Source organism: Aquarana catesbeiana, linkage group LG02 (genome assembly GCF_042186555.1).
Source record: "Aquarana catesbeiana isolate 2022-GZ linkage group LG02, ASM4218655v1, whole genome shotgun sequence".
Taxonomy (NCBI): domain Eukaryota; kingdom Metazoa; phylum Chordata; class Amphibia; order Anura; family Ranidae; genus Aquarana; species Aquarana catesbeiana.
The window spans coordinates 268,444,818-268,466,093 of record NC_133325.1 but is presented as its reverse complement, the minus strand read 5'-3'; the positions used below and the strand labels follow the sequence as shown (position 1 = coordinate 268,466,093).

Sequence of the window (21,276 nt, the reverse complement as noted above, 5' to 3'; positions counted from 1 at the left end):
AGGAACCTCTACAATTACTCCTTGATGCACTAAATGATGTACAGTAGTGCCTAAAGTAATAAGTCTCTTTTTGGAGGATCCGAGGGAATGCTGGATCTTAAAAACCTCTGAGGGGGAACCCCTTGCAACTCCAGCTTGTAAACGCAGGATATAGCTGATGTGACCCACTCGTCCTGAACTATTCTCCAAATGTCTGCAAAGTGCAGCAGCCTTCCCCCCCCACCTGATGGAGTGGGGGCATCCCCTCAAAAGGGGGGCTTGGTGCTGGGTTTAGAAGAAATTTGGACAGAGGGCTTTTTCTGGCCCTGGCCTTGCGGCTTGCCCCTAGCGCCCTGTTGGCGGCGGAACTGCCTTGGCGCTAAGACATTTGAGGAAGCAGTCCCTGAGATTTTAAAAAAGGGATGCCTGGTGTTTTTCTTCACAGGAAGTAGAGAACTCTTCCCTCCAGAAATTTTTTGGATACATTTGTCCAAGTGACCAAATAAACGTTCCCCATGAAAGGGAAAACCTGCCAATAACTTTTTACAAGGAAGCTCGGCTGACCAGCTCTTAAGCCACAAAGGTCTGCGCTTACGTACAGACAAGAGAGCCAAGCAAGAAACCTGCTGTATTGAATCCTTTAAGGCATCAACAGCAAAAACAGCTCTCGAGGAATATCCACCTTATTTCCAGGTAGATCATCCTCCTGGTTAGGCCTGTCAGGCCGTCTGATCTGATCCTTTACGGACTGGCAGATACCAACTGCTGCAACAGCTGGCTGAATAGCTGAACTGGCCAAAGAAAAGGAAGCCTGTAATAAAATGACTCAAATTTCTCATCAACAGGGTCTTTCAAGCCCTGTGCATTATCTACCGGACAAGTCAAGTTCTTGTTTAAGGAAGAGACTGCTGCATCTACGGCTGGCATGCTCCACTTCTTGATGAACTTTTCTTCCAACTAATATAAAAGGGAAAACCACTTAGGAGGAACAAAAATCCTGTCAGGATGTTCCCAAACATCATACACCGCCCGTTCCAACAGAGGGTGTAAGGGGAAAGCCTGTGTGGCCTGAAGAGGCCTCAGGGATTCCAAAGAGGACCAGGGAGGCTCAGTAACCTCTGCAAGAGGCAACTTAAAGGCAGAACGAATCATTTCAGGAAGAGTCAGGATCAAAAGCCTCTGTGATTGAGAGGCAGACACCAACTGGATATCTTCCTGTCCATATTTCTCGGAAGCAGAGTTATCTGCCAGGCCATCCACAGAATCCGGAGCTTTAAGTTCTTCCTGATCCTCAACCCATTCCTGCTCCAGACTAGGAGGCTCCAGGAGGGGGATCTGTTATGCTTCTTGCCACCCTGCGGGATGGAGGCAATCATGCCAGCAATCCTGTGCTCTTACCCGGCTAGGGCTGAGGACAGTTCATCCTTTGAAGGGTGAAGCAGCAGCGTTGACTGTAGGCACAATCCCAGAAAGGCGCAGTGGCTCAAATTGCCCTGAAGCCTCTGGTCCTTCAGGGGATACAACACTAGGGATACGACTAGGTTCATCAGGAACCACTGATGACATAGGTGTGTCCTTCCCTGTAGTGTTAGTCCCTCTCCTTTTTTTTTTTATTAGCCACAAAAAGGAGTACCTGGGTGTAGTATCAACACACATCAGAAGGGAGACCCTTTAGTAGGGCTCACCAAGCCCCTATGCAACAATCCTGCTAAGCACCTTTAGCCTGCCAAGCAACACCTGGTGACTCACGTGACCCGGGTAAGGAGAAATGAACCACTGCAAATGCCTGGTCCACAGCTGCCTTCTGGAAGCATCAAAATCCTTGGCATACACTGCTTAAATAAGCAGGCTGTGTGCTGGAACGGTCTGCGTGTGCGTGCATACGCACGCGGTCCCGGCGAATGGGCGTGGCTGTATTCACGTATGACGCGAATCTTCGTGCGTCCAGATAAAGGCTACAGCGCCTATTCGGTGAAGCCGCGTGCGCCATGGCCACCAAACAAATTGCTGAGCCCATCGGTGTTCTTGCGAACGCATGTGCACCATGACGAACCAAGGCGAAATGCGCATCATACAGGTAAAACAGCCAGACGCAAGCAAAAAGGGTACACTTTGCAAACACCCACAGCTAGCCCAAAACTCCCCCGTATGGTCACCGCACACAGGTGTCCAGCCTCTAGCTAGCTTGACTGATTGTTACAATCACTGGGACACCCCACAATATTAAATAAAGGGGTTTCACTTACCCATCCAGGCGCAGGGTAACTTAGAAACTAAGAGCCCAACCTTCACAGCGGGTTCCTGTCACTTGAGGACCTTCAAGGACTGGGTACCCTTTTCATGTTTAAGGTTCACTCCCTTGGAACTGTACAGCACCCTGCAGGAAAGCCTTAGCGCTGTGGTGACCAGGATTCCACTTTGCAGGGTCCAGCGCCGGGAGGCCGCATTACAGGCAAAACCTCACAGGATCTTGAGTCTTCTTTGTGAGGCTTGGGTGCCATTTATCTAAGCATATAAAGCCTGTGTCAAATGGATCTGATCGGTCAATCCCTTGATTCATTTAAGAACCGTTTGTGGGTCTAGAGACCTGGAGCTCAGAGAGCTCAAACAACCGTGGCATCCACCTTGCCGACACTGGTAAAAACTGAAGTACTGCCTGTATGGGAGGGGTTATAGATCACTTCCTGTCTAAAGACCTTTGGTCTACCAGTGTCCATTCACCTGGAGATGAAGTATAACTCAGCAGGTAATGAATATTAGCCACTTAGCAACTCTGTCCCGTGATGTATGAAAAAGAAAGTTATTTTATAATAATTGAAAATTATTTGCCGTTTAGAGCATTTTTTTTTTCAAGTAACATTTTTATTGGTTGTACCAATACAGAATCAGTACAAGTATATAAGAGAAAAATAAAACAATGTGTGAAAGAACGTAGTAGCGTTGAGAAGGGAGGAACCTTCTTCAAAATCAGCATTATACATTTCAACTTCAGTGATAATGTTGCTTTAGAACAGTATTAAACAATACATGAAGTCTGGTATCATACAAAACATTGCATGAAGAGTAACAAGGAGAGAGGGAGAAAGTAAAAATAGAGCGAGGGGGAAGAAAGGAAGGAAAGTAGAGGGTTATCGCTCAAGCTGGATCCTCCTGGAGAAGCCACAGCTCCCAGGCCTTATCGTAGTCCACTAGTCTGTCCCGTATCCTAGTGGTCATTTTCTCCATAAGCTCAATTGTTGGGCAGCACAGTGGTGTAGTGGGTAGCACTCTCGTCTAGCCGTAAAGAAGATCGCTGGTTCAAACCCCAACCACAACACTACCTGCCTGGAGTTTGCATGTTCTCCCTGTGTTCTCCCTGTGACAAGTTGTACAAGCATGAAAGGGGCCTTAAGCTCATGTTTACAAGATAGCTTGCACCATAGCAGCCAGGCCCCCCGTTAAAGCGGAACGCCATCAATACCGAGCGGGGTATCCCATGTCTCTTATAGTTCAACACGTAGTGTATTAAGTCAGCTTGTAATTTGCGTAGGTGTCCATAGGGGACAGGGATGGGTAGTGTTCGGAATAGATACAAGAGCTTAGGAAGGATGACCATCTTGACGGATGTAATGCACCCCAGGAGAGAGATATGATGAGTCTTCCATTTTTGCACCAGTTCCCTGATTGACCTATATGGGGGGGGGGTTATCGACTTGGTAGAGTGTGGCAAAAGTGGGGGTGAGATTAAACCCCAGATATTTCAAGGAGGCAATTATAGGGGGAACAAGACTGTGGGTGGTGGATTTCATCCTCTGGGAGACTGACTGGAAGGGCTTCTAACTTGGACGCGTTTATTTTATATCCCAAAATTGCCCAGTTTTTGTCAAGCTCAGCATGTAAATACGGTAGGGAGATCCTGGGCTGGGTCAAGGTGAGTAGAATAGTTTCCGCAAACAGCGAGATTTTGAATTCCTTTCCCCTAACCAATATGCCCTGAATGGCCGGGCTCCCACAAATAGTCGCAACCAGAGGTTCTACACATATTGCAAATAACAAAGGAGGGAGCGGGCAGTCCTGGCGAGTACCATTAGTAACTGGGAAGGAGGACGAGAGGGCATATGGGGTTTCCACTTGTAATATGGGGTTGGTGTAAAGATGTTGTACTGCCCGCAGGAAGGGTCCCCTGAAACTTATGTGGCGTAGTGTGGCAAACAGGAAAGGCCAACCAAGGCGTTCAAAGGCCTTCTCTGCGTCAGGCTCAAGATCAGGGACTCCGAGTTGTCTCTGTTGGCTACATCGATTAAGTCTAAGACCTTTCTTGTGTTGTCTCCCGCCTGGCGGAGGGGGACAAAGCCCACCTGGTCTTTATGGATCAGGGAGGGTAGAACCATATTCAAACGGATTGAGAGAAGTTTAGTGAATATTTTTAAGTCAGAGTTCAATAGAGCTACGGGCCTGTAGCTGGCACATAGGAAAGGGTCTTTGTCTGTTTTTGGGATCAGGGTAAGGAAGGATCTCTACATATCACTTGGGATAGGGGTTTGCTGAAGAAAGGCGTTAAATAGTTTACTCATAAGCGGGAGCAGTAGGGGAAGGAAGGATGTGTAGTACTCGTATGGCAGGCCACCCGGGCCAGGAGATTTGTGGGAGGGTAAGGCTTTTAAAGTCATCGTAAGTTCCTCTTCTGTAATGGGCGCATTGAGGCATTGAGCGCGAGAAGGTTCAAGGGTTGAAGATGGGGAATCCCAGCCTGCTCTAGGTAGCAGGACATAATCCCCCCTCACCTGACAACTAGGTCAGCTTGGGGGGGGGGGATTATGAGGGATCCCAGTATTATTATACAGGTCAGTGTAGTATTCCGCAAAGGAGTCAGCTATATCCTGGGAATGGGATAGTAAGCAACCCAACCTATCATCAATTTGGTGCGGGGTGGATGTATGGACACAGTCAGCTAGCTTTCTAGCCAGTAGTGAGTGTGCCTTCTTACCTTTGTCATAGTATAGTTGTTTTAGTCGGACTAATGCTTTCTCCAAGGTAGGTGGCAGAGCAGTTAACGGGGAGCCCCTTTTGAAGAGTATAGCGACGCCTGCATGTTTACGGGGTTACAGGAAAATGCTGACAACTGGGTAGGGACGGACACGAGATGTCACAGGGCAGAGCGAGCCTGGAGGAGGAGAGCACCATCCGGGAGCCAGAACCGCTGTGAATGAGGTAAATCAATGGACAGATCCATGCACAGAGACACACACCGCTCCAGGGGCTGCAGATATTACTGCGTTTGTGTGAGCAAGAAGAGCAGAGGGGGGCTGGGTGGGGAATCTGACCTGTCATTACCTGGTGGGGGGAAAGGGGAAGGTCGCCTGTCACTACCGGGTGGGGGGAGGTCATGTTTCACTACCGAGTGGGGGGGAGGAAGGTCACCTGTCACTACCGGGTGGGGGGGTCATCTTTCACTACCGAGTGGGGGGGGGGGGGCTCATCTGTCACTACCGAGTGGAGTGAAAGGGGGTCATCTGTCACTAACGGGTGGAGTGGAAGGGGGTCATCTGTCACTAACGGGTGGAGTGGAAGGGGGTCATCTGTCACTAAAGGGTGGAGTGGAAGGGGGTCATCTGACAGGCATCCAAAAGCAGGAGAGAGACAGCCACCATACAACTACCATCATTTGGCGAGCGGTGGGACTATCTTGGCGCACAGTGGAAGCAGTGGTCTGTAGTAGAGGGCCCCAGGTCAAATTTTGCATCGGGGCCCACAAGCTTCATGCTATGCCTCTGCTGTGAGTTCTAACATTGTTTAAACTGACTAGATGGCGCTTTAATCCCCTTCTAGACACACACACAGGAGCGGTGGGGGAAATCTAATGCGATTTGGACAGGAATCGCACTGCATTCTTGTTAAAAAAAAAAAAAAAAAAATCGCATGTGCTTCTGTGCAGTGCGATTTGGACCAATTTTTTTGTATTGATGCAAATCGTAACGCAAGTATTGGTATCGGCGAGTACTTGACCTGAAAGTATCCGTACTTGTACTCGTTGCTAAAAAAGTGGTATCGATGCATCCTTATAGAAAACTAGATTACATTTACTTGTTTTAAACTTTTTTTTTTTTTTTAACATTTCTTCAGTTACTTCCTGGTTTCTTGCCAAGGCAATGTCATACATCCCAGGAGTCTTCAGGAGGGAAGGACAGAAGGAAGGGTTTTCTCCATTGAACTAAAGGGCAGATGAATTCCAGGAAGTAAATGCTACATCAATCTGCCCTTACTCAAGATGGCCACAGCCAGAAATACTGGGTGGGTGAATCACTTTTCAAAGTGATTTCTCAGCAAAATAAAGCATGGAGACATGGATGGATAGATGGACTGGTGAGTTTGCTTTGAATATTAAAAATGAATTAAATAGTGTTTTTGGTTTGTGGTGTTCAGTTGCAATGAAGATCTGCTTTAGGAGTTGTCATGCTTCTCAGACATTAGATCTTCACTCGATCTAGTATTTGTTTAAACCACTTCCAGCCCAAGGACGTCATATGACGTTTTTGACTTTCAGTGGGGATATCTGAATGATGTCTGCAGCTGCAAGCATCGGATATTCCTTTCTGCTGGCGATTCTGTGCACCGTAAGAATGATCATAGCAGCAGTTCAGCCGCTTGATCGTTCTTACAGGTGACGGGAGGGGGACACCCCTAACCCCCCCCCCCTCCGGTGCTTCTCCAGGCTCTCCCGTGCCATCGAGGACCCGGAGAAAGAACACGCCGCTGCCGCTGCTGAAGAGCATAGAGATTTCCGGTGACCTGATGATCTATGATATTAAAGCGGTGATCTCGGCTGGAAAGCATCAGAGCTGAAATTTTGTTTTTTCCGATCTGATGCTTTCCAGCCTGGAGGAGATTTTTAAGTACCAAAGTTTGGCGCCCTTCCACGAGTGTACACAATTTTAAAGCGCGACATGGTGGGTACCTCTTTACTCAGCGTAACATCATCTTTCACATGATACAAAAAAACTGGGCTAACTTTACTGTTTCGTTATTTTTTAATTCATGAACCTTTTATAAAAAAAAAATGTGTTTGAAAAATTGTTGCGCAAATACTGTGTGACATAAAAAGTTGCAACAACTGCCATTTTATTCCCTAGGGTGTCTGCTAAAAAACCATATATAATGTTTGGGGTTCTGACTAATTTTGTAGCAAACAGATTATGATTTTTTACATGTAGGAGAGGAGTGCCGGAATAGGCCCGGTATGGAAGTGGTTAATATCCATGGGCACTTTTACTCTATAGGCTCATGTTGAAGACATGAACTATAAAGTCTTGCCCATCTTCAGTACCAGGCATTAGTTTATAATTGACTTTGTGTCCCTTCCACTGTGCTTTTATGTTTACTTTAACAATGAAATATACATGCAAATAATTATGTCTAAATCACACAAACTTTGGTTAGACCCCTTTCACACTGAGGCTTTTTTTTTTTTAGACACCTTTGGGCTAAAAATAGCGCCTGTAAAGTGCCTAAAAACCACCTCCCCTGAAGACCCAGCATGAAAGCCAGAGTGCTTTCACACTGGGGCGATGCGCTGGCAGGACGTTAAAAAAAAAAAAAAAAAGTCCTTCAAGCAGCAACTTAGGAGCGGTGGAGGTGTATACACCGCTCCTGGGCATGCATGGGCACATTTAACCCTTTATTCGGCTGCTAGCAGGGGTTAAAAGCATGCCGCTAAAATGATGGTAAAACGCCGCTAAATCTAGCGGCGATTTACCATCAACGCCTGCCTGCCCCAGTGTGAAAGCAGCCTTACCAGTAATCATCTGAGTCCCTTAGCAGCTGTTTCCACTTTCCCTGATTAAGACCCAGGATAATGAATCAGCGGTAAGCAGATTCAGGCATTCTAAATGTACTGTGTTTTTGTTTCAATGTATATATTGTCAAGTTAGGCCCCTTTCACGCTTGTGCGACTTTAAAGCCGCGCGATTTTGATGCCAACTGAGGCAATGCCTGTGTAATCTTGAGGTCTATGGACCTTGAGACGTATCAAAGTCGAACCAAAGTAGAACATGGACTACTATGAAGTCGCACAGATATGCAAAGTACTCATTGGAAATTATGGGGTAAAACTTGTCATGTGACTTTGCAGTCCCGAGTCGCACAAGTATGAAAGGGGCCTTAAACTGCACAAATTACTATATTAATCTGCAAAGAGCTGTAACTCATATCAGCAAAAATGCAAAATGTTAAAATCAGATAAATAAAGAACAACTTTTATCCAAAAACAATCTGGCACGTTAAGGCTCTGGCTAGGGATGGCTGTATTAGAGCCATAAATTGTCTGGGAAATCCTGACATAACTGCAGAAAAATCTGGCTTAATCAGGTAGGCTGTTGCCTGAGATAGACCTACAATCAGATGCAGAGTTGGGTGTTAAAATAGGGTCCTACTCTGGTGCAAAGGAAGCACTGAAAACCGAGTTTTCTTTTGCAACTCATTGGCAAGGCAAGCGTTTGTCTCAGTTTTAGCTATGGTCACCTTGAGCCAGGTTGACAAAAAGATTTCATTGAAGGAAGTCCCCTATGGACCTGTATTGCATTCTGTGGCTAACTACAGGCATTGTACTTCCCACAGTGTAGGGTCTGGTTCCCGAGGTATTACCAAGGTTATACTGGTCCAGATGCACTGCTTCTATTGTTATAATAGAAGGCAGTAAAGAGGTAATTGAGGAGTTGATCACAGAATAATAAGTAAATAAGAGTTGAGATGGCAAAAACTGATGTAGAATTATGTGTGCCCAAAGGTTGTGACAGCATCCAATCACCTGAAGATAGTAGCTTATAACCTACAGTCTAAGAATATATGGCCTGTGTCCTGTACTGTACAATTAGGATATGCTTTTTATAGAAGGCTATCCGAAGGCTAGAACACCTGTTCGATTTTTCTTTCTGTGTCCCAGCTGCAGGTTTTCCCTCGCTTTCTGTCTGGTAAAACCATTTGTCAGCATAAACAAAAAGTGAACGAGAATCCTTCTAATGGAGCCCTGGACAGCAGTATAAACAAGACAAATGGTACTAATCCTTCCCTACCTAAAACAAAAACAAAACATTTTTGGCTTGACATATTTGATGTCTGTCTACAGTGGTCTTTTTTATCAATTTGTTAGAGAGAGCATGCAAAGTTGTATGGATCAGTAGACAAAATGAGAACTTTAAAACAGAACATGACAGAAGTATTCAATTAGATAACTGGCAATCTTAAAACAGCCATAATTGACTAAACATGCAGCCACTAAAAGACCCCGTTTCCACCTAAAAGTTACAATTATGGACATATCTACAAAGTGGCGAGTGTGAGACATACCGCACATTCATTAATCAACCTTTTATAAACATACAGTATATGCCTGAATAACTTGTCTACACCTACTAGATCAAGCACCAACATTTACCAACTTCTGGAAATGATTTTTCTTTCACTAGGTACAACCTGACAAATGGGACGACAGTTCATTCACTGCAAACCTTTATTTAGCACAGTCACCATTCTGAAATGGTGAATGTGTGTTTACATGGTCTGGAACTAAAAGTTGGCTACTCGGCGTTTCACAGCGTTGACACCCTGATGTCTACCATGTATATAATAAACCTAAATATAGTGTATGTATACAGTGGGGATGGAAAGTATTCAGACCCCCTTACATTTTTCACTTTTTGTTATTTTGCAGCCATTTGCTAAAATCATTTAAGTTCATTTTTGTCCTCATTAATGTACACACAGCACCCCATATTGACAGAAAAACACAGAATTGTTGCCATTTTTGCAGATTTATTAAAAAAGAAAAACTGAAATATCACATGGTCCTAAGTATTCAGACCCTTTGCTGTGACACTCATATATTTAACTCAGGTGCTGTCCATTTCTTCTGATCATCCTTGAGATGGTTCTACACCTTCATTTGAGTCCAGCTGTGTTTGATTATACTGATTGGACTTGATTAGGAAAGCCACACACCTGTCTATATAAGACCTTACAGCTCACAGTGCATGTCAGAGCAAATGAGAATCATGAGGTCAAAGGAACTGCCTGAAGAGCTCAGAGACAGAATTGTGGCAAGGCACAGATCTGGCCAAGGTTACAAAAAAAAATTCTGCTGCACTTAAGGTTCCTAAGAGCACAGTGGTCTCCATAATCCTTAAATGGAAGATGTTTGGGATGACCAGAACCCTTCCTTGAGCTGGCCGTCTGGCCAAACTGAGCTATCGGGAGAGAAGAGCCTTGGTGAGAGAGGTAAAGATGAACCCAAAGATCACTGTGGCTGAGCTCCAGAGATGCAGTCGGGAGAAAGTTGTAGAAAGTCAACCATCACTGCAGCCCTCCATCAGTCGGGGCTTTATGGCAGAGTGGCCCGACGGAAGTCTCTTCTCAGTGCAAGACACATGAAAGCCCGCATGGAGTTTGCTAAAAAAAAACACCTGAAGGAATCCAAGATGGTGAGAAATAAGATTCTCTGGTCTGATGAGACCAAGATAGAACTTTTTGGCCTTAATTCTAAGCGGTATGTGTGGAGAAAACCAGGCACTGCTCATCACCTGTCCAATACAGTCTCAACAGTGAAGAATGGTGGTTGCAGCATCATGCTGTGGGGGTGTTTTCCAGCTGCAGGGGCAGAACGACTGGTTGCAATCGAGGGAAAGATGAATGCGGCCAAGTACAGGGATATCCTGGACGAAAACCTTCTCCAGAGTGCTCAGGACCTCAGACTGGGCCGAAGTTTTACCTTCCAACAAGACAATGCCCCATGCACACAGCTAAAATAACGAAGGAGTGGCTTCACAACAACTCCGTGACTGTTCTTGAATGGCCCAGCCAGAGCCATGACTTAAACCCAATTGAGCATCTCTGGAGAGACCTAAAATTGGCTGTCCACCAACGTTTACCATCCAACCTGACAGAACTGGAGAGGATCTGCAAGGAGGAATGGCAGAGGATCCCCAAATCCAGGTGTGAAAAACTTGTTGCATCTTTCCCAAAAAAGACTCATGGCTGTATTAGATCAAAAGGGTGCTTCTACTAAATACTGAGCAAAGGGTCTGAATACTTAGAACCATGTGATATTTCAGTTTTTCTTTTTTAATAAATCTGCAAAAACGTCAACGATTCTCTGTTTTTCTGTCAATATGGGGTGCTGTGTGTACATTAATGAGGAAAAAAATGAACTTAAATGATTTTAGCAAATGGCTGCAATATAACAAATAGTGAACAATTTAAGGGGGTCTGAATACCTTTCGTCCCCAGTGTGTGTGTGTGTGCGTGTGCGTGCGTGCGCGCGCGTGTAAATCACATAGGCCAAAAATTTAGTTTTTTTCATTCAACCGAAAGAAAAAAGGTGCCGATAATGGTACCGGAATGGGGCGGACTGCTCTGGGTGCCGCACATTGCGGGGGCGTCATCCTGGCGGTCCTACGGTCCTCCCCTCCTTGCTCCTCCCCTTGTCACGCAGAGTAGTGATCTCCCCGTGTCATAGGCCACTGTAACAAAGTCCCGCCTCTCCTGTGATAGACGGCACATTGATCCAATGCCGGGAAATTGAATCAGTGTGACGTCTATCATGGGCGGCAGGACTTTGTTACTGCGGCCACCCGGGATTTCGGGATTTCAAAACCAGCTCCGTGACACAGCAGTAGATGGCCGCTCTGTGTGATCTGGGCACTGGCGAGGCTGCATCTGATGGGCACAGAGAAGGCTGCATTTGATGGGCACAGAGGAGGTTGCATCTGATGGGCACAGAGGAGGCTGCATCTGATCTCTTGTATCATGTCTGCAGTCTCTGACCATCTCCTCAATCATGTCTGCCGAATGGAAATTTTGCTAATACTATGTGTTTAAGTTTAAGAAAGAGATTGCAGACATGATACAAGAGCTGGTTAGAGACTGAGGACATGATGCAAAAGATGGTTAGCGACTGCATTTTTCTTGAGCTTTTCTTGCACTAAAAGGTACCAATAATGGCCAGCAATAAATTCATATTAATTTAAATTGATATTAATTAAAAAGTCAAATATGATACAATTATATATAAAATTATATATTTTTTTAAAAAACTGCCGGTTTCGGTTTTTGTCTAAGTGCATCCTGCATTTTCAGTACCAAAATTTCCAGTCGGTAACTCTCTAATAATAAACACATAAATACAGTACATATCTAGACTTTTGACAAATTCCTTTGATTTAAACCACAGATGCTTAAAACCAAAAACGTAATGTTAAGATTATAAATGAATTTTGCAAATTCATTTGCATACAAAGTCACCCATTTACCGCCCAAATCACCAGGGCTCGACAAATCACAGGCACCAGGTCGACTAGAAATTGTGTCCTGGTGCCTGGGCTTTTGTGAGCCCATTCACTATTGCAGGGATGCACAATTTGTATCGCCTGACGGCCTGGACATGCAGTTCCAGGGCGTCACTTGTCAGGTGGAAGCATTCGGTTGTTCCTACACACACAGGTAAAGTGCCCCCCCATCCCCCACGCTATGTATCCTGGGCTCCATTTGACACCCCCCCCCATCTTGTTTCTGACCCGGAAGCGATGTTTGTGTCACTCCTGGGTCCCCGTTGACAATTTTCACAAGTAGCATGGCCGGGAAAGAATGTAATGAAGTGTTATCTGCACTGCATTACATTCAGTGGAGCCCTTCAGAGACCCTGCATGTCTCATTAAAGGGAACAGTTTACCAAAAAAAAAAAAAAAAAAAAAAAAAGTCCATGAAAAAAAAAGGTTTCTTTAATTGTAAAAAAAATTAAGTTAAACCCAAGCACATAAAATCCCCCGACCCCCCCCCCCCCCCCACCAAACAACACATACGCATGTGTTGGGGCACCTACACATGAAAACATTGGTTGCGATACACATGTTACATATCCCTGCGCATGCCCACAAACTGTCTCCTGACTTTTTTAGCTGGCTCCTAGATTCAAAGCAAATTTGTCAAGCCTTGCAAATAACTATGCCTATTTGGTTAAAAATATTTAAATGTGGCACAAGACTTTCTATAGGGAGAGACTACTAAAATTTAAAAATATATGGGGGTGTAAGTAAAGATACTCTAAATCCTATAGTGGCCAAACTAGATGGACAAAGACAAATGTTCTGCAAGACTGAATCACATTCTGTACCTGTGTTAATGGCCGACAGTTTGTGTTTTGCATTAGTGCCTGTGATTACATTCCTCATAAGACAGCTCTTCAGCCTGGCTGGTACAATATTCTTTAACCATAAACCTTAAGGCATTTAACTACATACTTATGTGTCCTGAAAGTACAGGTCTGGGCTCCAAAACAAGCTGCAGTTTGATGGCTAAATAGAAAACCTTACTTGCTTGGGATAAAACAGTTGCAGATTTCAAGCAATATCTACAATCTGACAACACCAGTAGTAAAAAGATTATTACGTCTCTATATCAGGGTATACATGCAGAACTTTTTTTGCTCAACCAGCGGGATGAACAAAAAACCTGATATATACCGAAGTATATATATATACACAATATATATACACAAGTGATGTGGAAACTCTTCCCTCCCCCCCCCCCCAGCTGCTGCACAATATTTAGACAGCAGGGACATGCCCTCCCTCAGTCAGAATACATAGATCAGGGCTGCAGCCATTGGTTGCAAGCAACTGATCGAATGCTAATTTTCCAGCATGACCACTACCCTAAGATCTAATCTAATCTAAGAGGACAGATAACCGTCCCTTTTTTTTTTTCAATTGACCGGATCGGACTCGGAGGTAGGTGGATGCAGATTGACAAAAGTCCATTTACACCCACCTGTCCAAAGGGATTCATGGACCACCCGATCAAGTCCGCCTGAAAAACTGACAGGTGGACCTGATCGAATTGCCCGTGTGAAAGGGGCCTAATACATTTGTGGTTTTAACTAGTTAGCCTATTGTTCTATGAAAAAACCCTGAACCTTTAGCATTTCCTGAGAACTGAAGCTGTGAAACTGAAACCCAACATAACAGATAACATATGGATGCATTTAGAAAATACAGTTATGTTTAATCTTTTATTGGATTTGAATGCATGCTTAGGTTCAGACAAATGGCATCACAAGAATTTCAAAGATAAATTATTTGCATCTCATGAATGACATAATCACATACTTTTTACTAAAATTTGTGATATATTGATGTCACATACACTTTTATGGACTGCCATTAAGACAACACCAGGCTACATATAAAATCTTGTATTATGGCTATTACAAAAGTCACAACCTAAATATAGTCATGTTAGGATTACTAAAAAACCTCAGAATAGATACTTTGTAAAATGTATTTCTTATAAATTATAAACTGAATTTGTGAAGGGCAGCAAAAATTGGTTGACATGCACACATCTTCATAAAACATACAAATATCTGAATGTCATTAGCAAACCTTCCTTACCTTGAGGGAATCAAAGCAGGCAATAACACGTCCATTTTCAACCTGACAACTTTTGGGTGGATGTGCAAATTTGCATTCCTCATCAGATCTTGAACAAGTCCCTCTCTGGAACTGCCTGCACACCTCTAGTGTAAGCCATTTTGTATCTCTTACTGGGGCTACATTCAAAGCCATGCTGGAGAAACCAAACTTTGATGGTTAACTCTCAAGTTAAAAGTCTGTTGGGAGTCCACGGATTTACTCAACAGAATCTGGTTAAATAAAAAGATAGCTGCTTTATGGGATAAACAAAGCAGCATGAGAAGATCCAATTAATCAGCGCAGCGTCAGTCATTGATCAAGCTGCTCAACGTAATCACTTCTGGCTGAGAAGACAACGTGTTCTGGAACCACAACAGTAGAAAATCTAGGTGGGACAGTGTTTTGCCAATTGCTGCTTTCCATAAAGTTACTCCAATTCAAAGGCTATCTTCAGTAGAAAGTTATACTTCCTTGGACACTTTGCAATGAGAAAACTGGAACACGATGTCAGTAAGTGCAGTCCTTTTCTTGAGGTGTCATTGGCAACAACACAGTAGATAAAGATAGCTTCAGCTAAACTGCAGGGCAGGCTCCTCGGTGTTTGGCATTCAAGAGGTGTTAGTGCAGCCCTTACTGGCAAAAGTGACTTTGGAGAAAGGCACTTACCAAAAAAGCAGCAAACCTAAAAGACAAACAGTGCAATGGTGAGAATAATACAGATGAAGCAGGTTGAAAGACTGAGATGAAAAGAGTGGCCCCACCCATCCTATGAGGAAGTGTCATATAAACAAGCAGCATAATACTGCTCTCTGTTCTGTGATTATATAAAAAAAAAAAAAAGAAAAAAAAGAAAAAAAGTTTTCCTTCCAAGAGAAGATCTGCATATGAGCAGAATAACCAATTGGGGAACATATTGCTGTAATATTCTAGGCATTCATCCAGGACATGGGAGTGACTCAGAAATGGATGAATGTTGCAGACACAATAATTAGACAAGCCATTTCGAAAACAATTCAGCCTAATGTGCTTTGCCTCCTAACCAATTTATTAAGATTCTCGGTTCCAATTATTTGTAGAGTTTAGCTCTACAGATTTTTTTTTTCTGAATATAAAAATATCACACCATGCTCACAAACATTATACTAAGCTGACAACAACCAAGCAAACACTTTAGTGTAAGAAGAAAATAGCACATGTATACATTTTACAACATGCAGCAAAAATAGTTCTCAACCAATTTCATAATCGATTAATCGGCCAGCATACAGAATAAATTATTTGTTTACATATCAGGAAATACAGTGCAGCACACATACAGCTCAGTACACCATCTATACATGTCAGTAAGTGCCTGAGAACATGTGAATGTGTGAGCAATGCCTCATGGGACATGTATTCCTGGGCAGGAAGTGAGTGGTTCTAAAGTCAGAAGTTTTTTTACCTTGCTATTAGGGGCACTCTATACTATACTATACTATACTATACTATACTATACTATACTATTGCAGCTTGCTAATGGGACACTCTGAAGGCAGGAGGAGCGTCGGTGGGGGACCCCAGAAGAAAAGAATCAGGGCTGCTCTCTGCAAAACCATTACACGGAGCAGTTAAGTAGAACATGTTTGTTGTTTAAAAAAAAAATTACCGTGTGCAGGGAAGATCAGCATCTGAACCCACAGAAGGTGGTGACACACTGGCGGTAATATAAGGCATTACAATTAAAGTAAAAGTTTACCAGTATTGTGCATTATATTTAAAATGATCATATCCATGAAAGAAAAAAAAAGAATAAAAGACTTATATCTCCCTTCCACCCTTCATACAGCTTCATGTCTGACTCCTAGTTAAAATGCCCATATATCCTACTTCTGGGTGTATTTATTAATTAATATTACATCAAGATCGCGCATGCAAAAAGCAGTGTAGAAACGGATCAAACGCAAACTGCATATGTGTAAATCGAGCCTTATGTTGGCCATACACGTATCAATTTTTGGACGAGAATATTCATGCGAAAAATCTTTGTACATTCGATGAATGAAAGAATGTCGTTTGAAAATTTCACTTGCTTTTAACATTCATTTTTAAAACAATGTAACTTCTGGACGAAAACCACATTCAGGAAGTCCCTGACTTACAAACACACGACTTACAAACGACTCTACTTACGAACGGCCTCAATGCCGGCTGCTTGTGCTCCATGCTGGTCCTGGATACCTCCAAGCAGCTATCTTGCCACATTCCACACTGCAGTACTTCATGTACTGCATGGCCAGAAGAGCCCCAGATGCACCCGGAACATCCCACATCCCTGCACAGGCGGACACTAGAACATCCCACATCCCTGCACAGGCAGATGCCAGAACATCCCACATCCCTGCACAGGCGGACCCCAGAACATCCCACATCCCTGCAGAGGCGGACGCCAGACCATCCCACATCCCTGCAGAGGCGGACGCCAGACCATCCCACATCCCTGCAGAGGCGGACGCCAGACCATCCCACATCCCTGCAGAGGCGGACGCCAGACCATCCCACATTCCTGCACAGGCGGACGCCAGACCATCCCACATTCCTGCACAGGCGGACGCCAGACCATCCCACATCCCTGCACAGGCGGACCCCAGAACATCCCACATTCCTGCACAGGCGGATGCCAGAACATCCCACATCCCTGCAGAGGCGGACGCCAGACCATCCCACATCCCTGCAGAGGCGGACGCCAGACCATCCCACATCCCTGCAGAGGCGGACGCCAGACCATCCCACATTCCTGCAGAGGCGGACGCCAGACCATCCCACATCCCTGCAGAGGCGGACGCCAGACCATCCCACATTCCTGCACAGGCGGACGCCAGAACATCCCACATCCCTGCACAGCGGACGCCAGAACATTCCACATCCCTGCACAGGCGGACGCCAGAACATCCCACATCCCTGCACAGGTGGACTCCAGAACATCTCACATCCCTGCACAGGCGGACGCCAGACTACCCCACATCCCTGCACAGGCGGACGCCAGAACATCCCACATCCCTGCACAGGTGGACTCCAGAACATCTCACATCCCTGCACAGGCGGACGCCAGACTATCCCACATCCCTGCACAGGTGGACGCCAGAACATCCCACATCCCTGCACAGGTGGACGCCAGAACATCCCACATCCCTGCACAGGCGGACGCCAGAAGATCCCACATCCCTGCACAGGCGGACGCCTGAAGATCCCACATCCCTGCACAGGCGGACGCCTGAAGATCCCACATCCCTGCACAGGCGGACGCCAGAACATCCCACATCCCTGCACAGGCGGACGCCAGAACATCCCACATCCCTGCACAGGCGGACGCCAGAACATCCCACATCCCTGCACAGGCGGACGCCAGAACATCCCACATTCCTGCACAGGCAGAAGTTACACTTACAAGCAGTGTTCCGACTTACAAATTCCACTTAGAACAAACCTACATTCCTTAATATGTTTGTAACCCGGGGAATGCCTGTACACTGTCTAAGAAGTTTCCTATTCTGCTCCTTATAATTTTCCCATTACTTTGGTCAAAAAGAATGTTGATTTGACCCCACTAACAAATGAAAAATCAAACGAACGTTCTTAAAATGACTTTTTTGAAGGAAGACATTGTTTTTGTATCCCCAGCATATATAATATATTGCAGTTCTGTCTGAAAATTGGCAAAACAGTCTTTGATTTTTTTTTTTCTTTAAATAAAATATTTGATCTGATGATATTTACCAGATTCAACCTCTAATAGTATATTTAATATATCTCTTCTCTTCTGTCTGTTATTTTCAGAGTGGACTTTCCCCCTAACCATATAGTTGGTTATTTATATTTACCACTGCATAGAGATATTTAAGAATAAATTGCCTTTTTTTATACTTTACATATTAACTAAATTATACACCACACTTTTCTTAAGGTTATTATCCGATTAATCGAAACAATAATCGGCCAACTAATCGATTATGAAAATAATCGTTAGAACAGACTAGGGCAGTAACTAACACATGGAACTTTGGTAACACCCGGTTTCTGCAAATGTTTATTCTGACCTTATTTTAGGCAACTTAAAGTAAACCTACCATGAGGAAAATATATACGTTACAGCTGCAGACCTGTTCTGAAAACAGACTAAGACCCCATACACACTATTAAATTTACTGCAGATTTTTGTTTTCAGATCTACCAAAACCATATATGAGGTCAAACCTCAAGGCTGGGTTCACACCTATGTGAATTAGAGGCGAGTCTCTCCGCATCCAATTCGCATAGCAGGAGAATATGACTGGCTCCCTATGGAGCTGGTTCACATATGTCCATTGCGGCTGCGGAGCGAACTGCACAGAAACCCTTGCACCTTTGGCTCCCTTTCAGGGCCGAATTCAGGCATAGATTCAGCCCCGATTCGTCCCTGAAATGGGGAACAGGGACACACAGCGCTCCTGTGCAATCCGCAGCTGGTTCCAGTGTGAACCGAGCCTAAGAGTTTCAATTTGTATGCAATCAGGCAGTCCCTTGCACTACATGGTTTTGGTAAATCTGAAGACGAAAATCTGCAGAAAATCTAAGCCCAGGTTCACACTGAGCTGCAGGAATGAAGCTGTGCGAGTTCAGATGAACTCGCACGATTTCACTCCTGCATGTCGGCCACGATTTCAGAGACAACTGTGCAGGTTTCTGCATAGATGTAAATCGCAGCCCGAAATCGCAAAAAGTAGTACAGAAACTTCTTTTTGAAAATGGAGCGCTGCCGCAAATGCAGCGTCACACCGATTAGGACAGTACCATTTCCGGCAACTGCCGCCGATTTGACATGCTATTTGGCATGTCAAATTGTACCAATGTGCAGCAGGGCTTAAGACTAGTTTTGAACTTTCTCCTAGTTTGAGGTCATGTCCCCATATTTTTGATCTTAGCGTTATATTAAAAATACTGCCCACTATTGAACCTGCTCTACTGATGTTTTATCCCTCATACTTTTAACCATTTTTGTTGTCCATCTCTGGACTTGTTCTCTATCAATATTTTTTTGTAAGTGAGGTCTCCAGAAGTGGACACAATGGGGTTGATTTACTAATACTGGAGCACTCAGAATCTGGTACAGCTGTGGATGATAGCCAATTGGTTTCTAACTTCAGCTTGTTAACTTAAGCTGTGGCACTATAACCTGGAAGCGGATTGGTTTCTATGCACAGTTGCACCAGATTTTGCACTCTCCAGTTTTAGTAAATAACCCCCAATACATTATATTCTAAAGGACGTCTAACTAAAGATCTATACAGGGGAATTCGTACCTCCCTCCTCCTGCTGGTGACCCCTGTAGTAATACATCCTAGAATTGTAGTCACTTTTTCCACTGATTAGTCACACTGTCTGTCCTTTTTTTTTTGAATACCATGAAATAAGTGTCACCAAATCTTTTTCCTCTGTGGCATTGCTTTACTAATAAGAAACATTGAATTGCAGTTTTCACTGCTTTGACCAATCTTCTAACAATGCCAAATCATAATCAAGTTACAGAGACCTCCAGGGAGATCAACTTTATTGCACGTATAGGTCTCGTTAACCTCCCTGGCGGTAAGATTATTTCGGATTTTAGGTGCTGAAAGCGGTACAATTATTTTGCATGGAAATTTGGCGTTTTATATTGTAGGTCTGTAAATCTTAACAATAACACACTTAAATCTGTCCAAACCAGAGTCTAGTAGATATCCCGGGTATGATAAAGTTTGAAACACAAAAACATAAATTATAATATAATAAATAAAAATAAATAATTAAAAAAAATGAAAAAAAATAGTAATAAAATAAATTTCCCCACAATTCACTATCGGATCAATTCTGCTGGTGTTCTAATTTACTATCGCTGTTTTCTAGCTGGTCTAAAGCCACTTTTGACGTAAAGGGACACTTTTTGGTTGCTATGGACAATCTCCAGTTTCCAGGCAGAAAGAACAGTGTATATCATGTAAAACTGCATGCAGGGCATGGGCCAGAGCACTGGGGACAAAAGGGATGTGAAATCATTTCATACAGTACTGTAATCTGTAAGATTACAGTACTGTATGTGTTATGATTTTGACATTTTTTTGAATTTGCCGCCAGGCTCCGCCCCCGTGCGTCGCGCCGCTCGCAGGGAACGGAGCCTGGCACGGAGAGGCTTCGGAGGAGGACGGAGCCCACGGACACTGCGGGGGACATCGCAGGATCCCGGGGACAAGGTAAGTAACGCTGCCCCAGGATCCTGCAATGCGATCCCGAGTGTGGCTCGGGGTTACCGCTAATGGGACTGAAATTTAACCCCGAGCCACACTCGGGAAAACCGCCAGGGAGGCTACGACATGTCTTACACACCAAATCTTTAGTTACAGCACTAAACAGATTAACCACCACTTGTCGACTTCAAGTGGTTGTACTGGGATGATGCATCGGTTGGCTGACATTCCTTGTGACAGCAATAAAAGTGATGATAAAAATTAAAGCAACAATGTCAAAAAAAATTTAAAAAATGAAAGTGCCCCTATCCCTCCATGCTCGCACACAAAGGCGAACGCACGCATCGGATACACTGTATTTAGACAGCGATCGTCCCACACATGTGAGGTATCACCGCGAATGTCAGATCATGGGCAGTAATACTAGCACTAGACCTCTTCTGTAAATCTAAAGTGGTAACCTGTAAAGGCTTTTAAAATGTGGCCTATGGATCGTAACATTTAAGTTGCACGGGAGTGTGCAGTTTTAAAGTGGGACATGTTTGGTATCCATTTACTTGGCGTAACATCATCTTTTACAAAAAAAGTTGGTTCTGCAATTTTTTTTTGCATTAAAATTAAAA

At 44.2% G+C, this 21,276-nt stretch overlaps 1 protein-coding gene across 21 annotated transcripts in view; it reads right to left on the bottom strand.

The window, feature by feature from the left end:
* MBNL2 (muscleblind like splicing regulator 2) overlaps positions 1–21,276 on the bottom strand; it is a 249,671-nt gene that overhangs the window by 80,654 nt on the left and 147,741 nt on the right. For all 21 annotated transcript variants that reach the window (XR_012241581.1, XR_012241579.1, XR_012241580.1 and 18 more), the window contains one exon: positions 14,397–15,099. Coding sequence is in view for 18 of the 21 variants with exons in the window: in XM_073614390.1 (XP_073470491.1) it covers positions 14,397–14,570 (174 nt within the window). In the remaining 3 variants the exon portion in view is untranslated. The remainder of the gene's footprint in view (positions 1–14,396; positions 15,100–21,276) is intronic.